This window comes from Gadus morhua, unplaced genomic scaffold (assembly GCF_902167405.1).
Source record: "Gadus morhua unplaced genomic scaffold, gadMor3.0, whole genome shotgun sequence".
In the NCBI taxonomy this organism is placed as follows: domain Eukaryota; kingdom Metazoa; phylum Chordata; class Actinopteri; order Gadiformes; family Gadidae; genus Gadus; species Gadus morhua.
Window position 1 is genome coordinate 32,501 of NW_021964053.1, and position 10,000 is coordinate 42,500.

Below are 10,000 nucleotides of genomic sequence, written 5' to 3' on the forward strand. Positions count from 1 at the left end.
TAACCTTTGTACAACAAAGCAAACGTTCCAGAGACGTGTAAGACAATCCCGCCGGGGACCAGACAACAGACAAACAAACCATTATCAACCTCTTTATTTAGTTATTTTATTTCAAATTGATCCGCGTCTCTCAACCTCTCGCTCAATCCGGTCCCAGGAGCACTGGCTCTGTTCGGAAGAAAACAAACAAAAAACAAACAAACGCATGGGTGTCTCCTCGTCTCCTCAGCCCCCCCCCCCCCCCCTCTGAGTGACCGCGTGCGTGCGTAGCGCTGTGTGGGCTCACCCTCTTTGACCACGCCGCAGTACTCCTCGCACTCGGCCTTGCTGTAGAACTTGTTGCCGTTGCCCTGGCAGAAGCCCGGCTTGTAGGCCAGACACAGACCCGACGTGGCGTCGAAGGCCCACACGGCGGGCTGGCCCGTGCAGGGCTGGGCCACCATGGGCAGACGGCAGGCGGCTGGGGACCAAGGGAGGGGGGGGGGGGGGGGGTACCGGATGTGAGGGGGACGCTTTTATGTACAGTATCTTACAGCGTTAATGCCTTGCTCAAGGATTCAAACCCTTAACCAGCAGTGGTCATGCCTTGCTCTATCAGTTGAGGTAGAGAGGATTGTGGTGGAGAGAGAGTGGGTAAATAAAAGTACACAAGGCGCCATCTTCCTATGAGCCTATATATATATATATATATATATATATATATATATTCAACCAAATACCCTACATACTATTCACATTTCACCATATATTCACTATTCATTCTCTAGCCATGAGCCATTTGGCCTGCTCAGGATCAGCAGGTATCAGGCTTCTTGCTCAAAAAGGCCTACAGGATAGGCTGTGGATCTTAGGGAATCAAACCCACTATCCAATATATAAGTTGTACCCAATAGATAGGTGGTCCTTTTTCCCCATGGAGCTTTTTAGTTTTACCTTGGCTACATTATAAAATATGCTCTCAAATGTTTGCTAACAAAGACCGGAGACTGTTTACTATTCCGATTCTCATGAGGTGAGGATTATCCTCTCGTAGCCTTGAGTCCCAGGGGTCCACCCACCCTCAGTTCGGCAGCGCTGCAGACACTCTCGCTCGGTCACAAAGTTGTTCTGGTTGCCCATGCAGCCGCCGTACTGGAACTCCTGGCAGCTCATGGAGGAGGAGTTGTAGTGGTAGTGCTGCAGGGCACCGAAGCAAGGGCCGGAGTCTGGCTCGTCCATACAGGAAGCTGGAGGGGGGGAAGACACACACACACACACACACACACACACACACACACACACACACACACACACACACACACACACACACACACACACACACACAGAGAGAGAGAGAGAGAGAGAGAGAGAGAGAGAGAGAGAGAGAGAGAGAGAGAGAGAGAGAGAGAGAGAGAGAGAGAGAGAGAGAGAGAGAGAGAGAGAGAGAGAGAGAGAGAGAGAGAGAGAGAGAGAGAGAGAGAGAGAGAGAGAGAGAGAGAGAGAGAGAGAGAGAGAGAGAGAGAGAGAGAGAGAGAGAGAGAGAGAGAGAGAGAGAGAGAGAGAGAGAGAGAGAGAGAGAGAGAGAGAGAGAGAAGGAGACAGACAGAGAACGTGTTACAGAGAGAGAATGCATAAAAGTAGATTAGATACATTGTTTTCTTTTTCTCTGCATCTTCATCAGGGCGCAGCTAGATCTGGCGGGACACTCTAGTGTTTCGCCCCTATCAGCTGACAGCTAACGCGGGCCAATCAAACGCACGGACACCGTGAGGCGGTCATTTAAAGACCTTCCGTCTCAAACACACACTCTCTGGGGGGTTGAGTGTGCTGAGCTGGATTTCCCCCACCACCTCAGCCTCCACCTGCGTTGGCTCTGCCCTGTATGGTATGTGACCTACACAAAGGGTGGAGATATCTGATGCATCCCATAGGGGCATTATGCAGCGCTAATTGTTGGTGTCTGACAGCTGTACGTCATGCTTCAGATCCTACAACAGGGAGCACCCTAAAAGAGTGGAACCATATCGCCAAACGCGAGAGCTTTACCATTTCATGCACTCAATGGTTCAGGCTATGACATGGTGGACTTCTGACGGAACAGGTTTTCTCGGAGGTCGGCGAGGGGTGAGATTCAATCTGGTTATTTACCTGCGTCTGTGAACTCAGTGGCGGCCACCCCGGAGCCTTCTGCTTCGGCTGGTTCTGGTTCTGTATCTCTCCTCTTCCTCTGGACTATCTGTCAGACACATAAACACATATTTTTGTATTATGTACACTGTATAAACATCTTATATCTACTTAGAAGTATAGTATAGAACATTATTGTACAGTGCAGTGTAGTACGTACAGTATAGTATTGTGTAGTGTAGAATAGAGTAGGATGTAGTGCAGCACAGTTAAGTCTTAGTGGGCCTCTATAGTATAGTGTAGCATAGTATAGTATAGATAGATTCTATATTTTTCTTCACCTATCCGCTTTTCATTAAATGCATAAGCAAATTCCGTTCTATGGATCCACTGCACAATGACAACTTAAGTCTATTCTATTCTAAAGTCTATTCTATTCTATGTATAGGATAGATATAGTATAGACCTTTTAGGAGAGTATATTATATTATATACTACCATGCATAGTATAGATTCTATACTATAGAATAAGATAGATGGTTAAGAAAAGTAGACCAATTCGATATGTTGATATGCATAATAGTTCATAACTGGTGTCCATAACCTTAACGATCTCTGACCTAATACTTAGTCCTTTCTCTGGAATTTCCCACAAATAGAAACCAGCCTAATGCCAAACATCTTTAGTATATTAGTATATACCACCTCTAACCTCAAACCTAAAGTAAACCACCTCTTATCTATATCTAAACTAACCATCTCTAACCTCATACATAATCTCCAACCTTTTACCTAAACTACCTAACCCCAACCCTTACCCTCTAAGTTAACCCTAACCTGATCCATCTCTAACACAAATACCTCAACTCAACCTAAACCTAACGTTATCACCGGGCCACTAACAAACTCTTTATTTAGTCTGGGTGTATCAGCGTGCAGTCTGTTTATGCTCATGTTAGCATCGGTGTGTGAGAGCTCATAATCAAAGCGTGGGCTTGTTTTGAATACTCTCAGCTAGGTGGTCCTCTGGCAACGGGACCCTTCTCCTGGGAACCAAGGTCAGCCTCCCCTGATGCGGTGCCTGCGATACCTGACCCGGAGCAATGAAAGCTGCTGCGTGTACATGGATACGGTCGTGATTTGGCTGACCGTCTGTCGTCTGGTATCCGAGCATGCAATGTTTTTTCACGACTTTCAGAGCTATTTTAGTTTTACATGACAACGACTACAGTCTATGATCTGCGCCGGCAACGGTACTCTACACCGCGTTGAACGTGAGTGTTTTGTTGCTATGCCGCCACCTGGCGGTTCAACTGTGAACTACACAGAGGAGGAAAATGGACCATTTGGATGAATCCCTGCCACGAAGAAATGTATCATAATTTACAGTAACCTTTTGTGTAGATTATGGATGATGGTGTCGACGACAGTAGCCTCTAAAATACATACAATTTGTATGCTGTTTCGAATGAACTTCAACTTTTAAGTCACGATGAGAAAGCTTTGTAGTTTTCTTATGTTTTGTCTAATGAATATATGTTCGTGTCTGATTAATATATAAATAAATCGATATATATTTTTTATATATAAGTACGAAAAACGCCTGCTAGTATGAATCATAAATGGACAATCTACACAATAAACATCTCAGCATAGAGCAACGGCCATCGGCTGAAGGTTGTCCACTTTGTTGTCGAAGCATCTTTAGTGGACTGTGGTCCTTTCTCTGGAATTTCCCACAAATAGAAACCGGCCTAACGCCAAACATCTTTAGTATATTAGTATATAGCTTCAGGTATAAAGCTTCAGTATATTGATAAAGACAATATACATTAAAACAAAAAATGAAGCGCAAGTCTGCATGAACGGATGGGAAGCATTGTAATCTGGTTAATGTGATGAGAAGTGATCATGCGAGGACATGAACAACCATCTGAACCACCAGAAGTGATGACTTGAATTACCCGAAATCTGGGAGTTCCCTCTGTCGCTGTGACCTCACCCGGGACACAATCGCCTAGGAAAGAAATACCACAGGTCATTCCCACTGATGTGTATATCATAGCTGACTGCCCCGCCTCACATCCATCCACATTTAAATCAAGTCGCAGTCAAGACAATTATTTTGCCTTATAATGAAAATGAGAAACTGCAATATTTTCAAAGATTAAACAAGTTAATATAAACGGTGTATGCCTGCTTAAAATAGAGAGAGAATAAATGAGAACACATGAAACCCAGCTAAAAATACCTTGGAAAAACAAGCCCAAACTAATAACAGCCCCAGAGAACAACGGGCCATATAGGCCTACCATCAAAACAAGGCTTAGTAGGTCATCAAGAGCGGGAATAGAAACAGAACGCAACAGCAACAATAGGAGGAAATAGCAAAGCCATTAAAAATAAATACCCACATAAATCAGCAATGATTACAACTATGGGAAAAAAAATCCAAGCACTTAAGCAAACAAAACACTGCTGTAAGAAGAATAGCACTATTTTCAGATCCAAATTAATATCGAAATAATTCTTTCTGTGTGTTGCTCTCTCTGTGTGTGTTGTGGATCACCTTTGTCCTGATTGATGACGATGCTGTCTTCAGCTATCCCCATGCTGCTCACGAGGGTCTTGAAGTCATCCATCACTGTGTCTCTCACTTCCCTGGTTCGACCTGAAGGGGACAACATTGAGGTGTAAAATGCATATTTTCACAGTCTGCAGACTGCTGTTTTGAGTGATTCAAGGGTACACCATACTCCAAAACCTAGACATATGTCTTAACATGCATTTACAATGTTTGCAGTAGTCTGGATTCATAACAAACATGCATCTTATTCATTCCCCACACACACACACACACACACACACACACACACACACACACACACACACACACACACACACACACACACACACACACACACACACACACACACACACACACACACAGTCCCCTCCAATAGTATTGGAACAGTGAGGCCAATTCTTTTATATTTGCTGTAGACTGGAAACATTTGGGTTTGACTGTGACACCAAAAGATGAATATGAGACAAGAGATACACATCTCAGCTTTTATTTCCAGGTATTTACATCTGGATCCGAAAAATAACTTAGAAGATAGCATTATTTGTAAAGGAACACCACATTTTTATGTGAGCAAAGGTATTGGAACAGATAGATTTAAAATAAATTAAAGTAAATAAGACTTAATATTTTGTTGCAAATCCTTTGCTTGCAATAACTGCATCAAGCCTGCTGTGACCCATTGACATCACCAAACTTGTACATTCTTCTTTTGTGATGCTTTTCCAGGCTTTCAGGTAAAATGCATGCTCTATAGGGTTTAAGTCTGGAGATTGACTTGGCCAGTCTAAAACCTTCCACTTCTTGCCCCTGATGAACTCCTTTGTTGTGTTTGTAGTCTGTTTTGGATCATTATCTTGTTGCAAGATGAATGATCTTCCAATCAGTTTGGTTGCATTTTTCTTTAAATTGGCAGACAAAATGTTCCTGTAGACTTCTGAGAACATTTTGCTGTTACCATCCTGTGTTACACCATCAATGAAGATTAACAGACGGACGGACGGACGGACGGACGGACGGACGGACACTTTATTGATCCCTTGGGAATGTTCCTTCAGGGAAATTCAAAATTCCAGCAGCGGTAGTACAGACAAGACACATAAACAAGCAAGAAAAACAAAAGCTAAAATGCTACAAGACATTGTATAAATAAATAAATACATTTTAAAAATAAGAAGCAGCAGCAGCAGATGTTAGCAGCAATTATTATATCTTATTTTTGTTAATAATGGAGTGAGTAGCAATAAATAAATAAATAAATAGATTATGCAAGCTCAATCAGTCTATCCTATTTCTATTGAGCCTCTCTAATGAGCCCGTCCCAGAAGAAGCCATGCAAGCCCAAGCCATGACATTGCCTCCACCATGTTTCACAGATGAACTTGTATGTTTGGGGTCATGAGCAGATCCTTTCTTTCTCCAAACTTTAGCCTTTCCATCATTTTGGTAAAGGTTAATCTTTGTCTCATCAGTCCATAAAACGTTGTCCCAGAATTTTTGAGGCTTGTCTCTGTACTTTTTGGCAAATTCCAGACTGGCCTTCTTATTCTTTTTGCTTATGAGTGGTTTGCATCTTCTGGTGTAGCCTCTGTACTTTTGTTCATGAAGTCTTCTGCGAACAGCAGATAATGTTACCTTCACTCCTCTCCTCTGGAGGTGGTTGCTGATGTCAACAACAGTTGTTTTAGGGTCTTTCTTTACAGCTCTCACAATGTTTCTGTCGTCAACTGCTGTTGTTTTCCTTGGTCTACCCGTTCGACGTATGTTACTTAGTACACCAGTGGTTTCTTTCTTCTTCGGGACATTCCAAATGGTTGTACTGGCTATTGCCAATATTTGTGCAATGGCTCTGATGGGTTTTCCATCTTCTCTCAGCTTCACAATTGCTTATTTTTCACCCATAGACATCTATCTGGTTTTCATGTTGGTTGCACCTCTAACTATAATAATTGCAGTCTGCACAGGCAAAACCCAAATCTGAAGCGCTATTTATTGTTTGAATGATCAATGTAATAGGACACACCTGGTCAACAAAACACACCTGTCAGTCACATGTTCCAATACTTTTGCTCCCGTAAAAATGTGGTGTTCCTTTACAAATAATGCTATCTTCTAAGTTATTTATCGGATCCAGATGTAAATACCTGGAAATAAAAGCTGAAATGTGTATCTCTTGTCTCATATTCATCTTTTGGTGTCAAACCCAAATGTTTCCAGTCTACAGCAAATATAAAGGAATTGGCCTCACTGTTCCAATACTATTGGAGGGGACTGTATATGTGTGTAGGTGTAATATATTGTTACAATACAATAATAACCGTTTTTTCTTTCTATATAGAGAATTGGTTCTCATATGCGTGTAGTCTGTGTGTATTACATCACTGGGTCACGTAATCCAAACAAGGTGTGCACTTGTCCAGAGAACTGTAACACTAGTGTTCAGACTCACACTGACCACTAGTGTTCATACTGACCACTAATGTTCACACTCACTGACCACTAGTGTTCACACTCATTGGACTACTAGTGTTCACACTCACTGGACCACTAGTGTTCACAATCACTGACCACTAGTGTTCACACACACTGGACTACTAGTGTTCACACTCACTGGACCACTAGTGTTCACACACACTGACCACCAGTGTTCACGCTCACTGGACTACTAGTGTTCACACACACTGACCACCAGTGTTCACACTCACTGACCACTAGTGTTCACACTCATTGGACTACTAGTGTTCACACTCACTGACCGCTAGTGTTCACACTCACTGACCACTAGTGTTCACACTCACTGACCACTAGTGTTCACACACACTGACCACCAGTGTTCACGCTCACTGGACTACTAGTGTTCACACACACTGACCACCAGTGTTCACACTCACTGGACTAGTGTTCACACTCACTGGACCACTAGTGTTCCCACTCACTTAACAGCTTCATTGCGACAGTGGCGTTCCCGGAGGACTTCTGCCTGCTGGTGATGACGATGGCGTACTCCTGGTAGTTGGTGTGGACAACGTAGGCGTCCATCTCAGCCTGCCATCCTGTAGCAGAAACAGAGAGGATTAGTTTAAATCTGGATAGATTGAATGGGTGAGTCGAGGAATGGGCTGAGAATAGATTACATGAAATAAGGTCAGTTAAGCTGGCCATTATTTTAGAGAGTCAGACAGACAGACAAAAAGATAGACACTATATATATCGATTGATGGAGAAACATACTTTGGCTGCGGTAGAAGAATCGTCCTGGCGTGGTCGTCACCTCAGAAAAAAAACTCATTTCTTTGCATACTTCCCCCCTACACACACACACACACACAACCACACACACACACACACACACACACACACACACACACACACACACACACACACACACACACACACACACACACACACACACACACACAGTAAAGTTACAGGCACAGGTGTGGTTCTCCATGTGAGTCTGCGAGTTTGTGGATAATGTATGTCTTTGTGTGTGTGTGTGTGTGTGTGTGTGTGTGTGTGTGTGTGTTTGTGTGTGTGTAAGTGCATACTTAGTGCATCATTTTTCTGTCAATTTGTTTGTGTGTGTCTGCATGTGTCTGTGTCTGTGTGTGTCGGTTTTGGGGTTTTATTTCTGTGTTCTTAGGCCTGCCTGCACATGTGTCTCCGGACTACCTGAGAGCGGTCCGCTTCGTCAGAATCTTGCCCGCCTCAAGCCCCGCCTTCATCTCCAAGGTACCAATGGCACGGTCCGCTGTGCTGTGCCCCTCGTGAGGGCAGTCGGTTGCCGTGGCAAGATCATGCCACTTCCCCAGGAACTAGAAGAACAGTGGCACGATGAAGTAGATATCATCAAATAGTAATAAATATAACAAATATTAATAAGAAACTGTTAAACTATGAACCATGAAACCATTTAACCATGAAACTGTTAAACAAATAATTAATAATAAAACAATATGTAATTCGGAATACCGAATAATAACATGTATTAATGTGAGAAGCAGAGTTCGATTGTTTTTTCTATTATAATGAAGTTTAAAAACAACTCAAGCCAATGCTGACCCATCACATCACTCGACTAAAGGTCATGTGTTGAAATGTGCTAAAAGCACACTTTCTTGACATTACTCCAAAATAATCATTTTCCCCACAGTGGGTTCAATGTTCTACAAGAGAATGTCTGAATGTTTATTTTTATGAAAATACTAAGATATTCATTATAGGAAAACACTACATATACGGTGTAAACATAAAAATGTAAAGTAGGACGATAAAATGATACGTTAAAATATCAATATTGTAATTCTAGGACCTAGAATGTGCATGTAATGGTGCGTCTACCTAGAATCTAGGTAGACGCACCATCATTAACTTAAGTGTGATATTATTTAAGGCCCGTTGTATTCAATAGTGCCCAGCAGCAAAGACAAGTGCCAGTGAAAAAAAAAAACGTTTCACCAAAATAGGATCTATCTATTACCGAAGTGCAAATAAATGACCGAAGTGCAGAAAAACAAAATGAGAAAAACAACCAACAGTAAATGCTGAATATAAACAAATGCATCCAACCCAAACACAGGAAGAAAGAGCAACGCACGGCAGCAGAAAGACAACGTTAGAATATATTTTTAGAGTTTGCGCTTTGTGGCACGGACGGGCTTCGGGACTCACGCTGTCGAGGTTGAAGTTTTCCTGCGTGGTGTAGAGGGGCGCCTGGAGCCCCTGGAGGGAGGCCACCCATCCCAGCACCAGAAGCGATCCGAGAACCTGAGCTACCAACATGCTGTAAGTCCTGCAAATGCCGGAGACACTGCGGTCCTGGGGGATTAAAGGATTCACCTCCCCAAAACACACACACACACACGCACATGCGTGTTTGCGTGTGTTTGTACACACACGCAAACACGCGTCCCCTCACTTCCCTGAAAACACACAGGTGCACACGTACATGCACACGTTGCGCATGCGCACAGACGCTCACCCTCGCACCCCCCTAAAATACACACACACATATACACACACACACACACACACACACACACACACACCCTCTTTCGCTCTCACCCACTCACTTGCACACAGACACACACAAACACAAACTAGTTTGGGGCTAGTGGCCTGCAGTGTATGTGTGTGTTGGAAGCCCTCAGCAAACATCTAGAGGGCAAAGTTCATCCTCCCTCTGCTAGGATCAGCTGAGTTCACCCTCTATCAGAGAATGGATGTTGGAGAAGGCCGAACTCCCTGTCTGTCCTCTGAGTGGGCGATCAGTTCAATATTGGTCTAGTGAGGCTGCCCTCGCACTGGATC

At 43.3% G+C, this 10,000-nt stretch overlaps 1 protein-coding gene across 3 annotated transcripts in view; it reads right to left on the reverse strand.

Annotated features, from left to right (window-relative positions):
* Positions 1–9,642, reverse strand: part of LOC115538969 (protein AMBP) — a 10,241-nt gene extending 599 nt beyond the window's left edge. For 2 of the 3 annotated variants that reach the window (XM_030350171.1, XM_030350170.1), the window contains exons 1-9: positions 9,362–9,642; positions 8,363–8,505; positions 7,922–7,998; positions 7,627–7,743; positions 4,676–4,777; positions 4,071–4,123; positions 2,128–2,215; positions 1,059–1,226; positions 287–460 (exon numbers count right to left, since the gene is read on the reverse strand). In XM_030350171.1, coding sequence (XP_030206031.1) covers positions 287–460; positions 1,059–1,226; positions 2,128–2,215; positions 4,071–4,123; positions 4,676–4,777; positions 7,627–7,743; positions 7,922–7,998; positions 8,363–8,505; positions 9,362–9,472 — 1,033 coding nt within the window. In that variant the 5' untranslated portion in view covers positions 9,473–9,642. Of the gene's footprint in view, positions 1–78; positions 169–286; positions 461–1,058; positions 1,227–2,127; positions 2,216–4,070; positions 4,124–4,675; positions 4,778–7,626; positions 7,744–7,921; positions 7,999–8,362; positions 8,506–9,361 lie in introns of those variants that run through there. The other variant, XM_030350172.1, reaches the window with a different exon arrangement.
* Between the last annotated feature and the right edge of the window lie 358 nt (positions 9,643–10,000).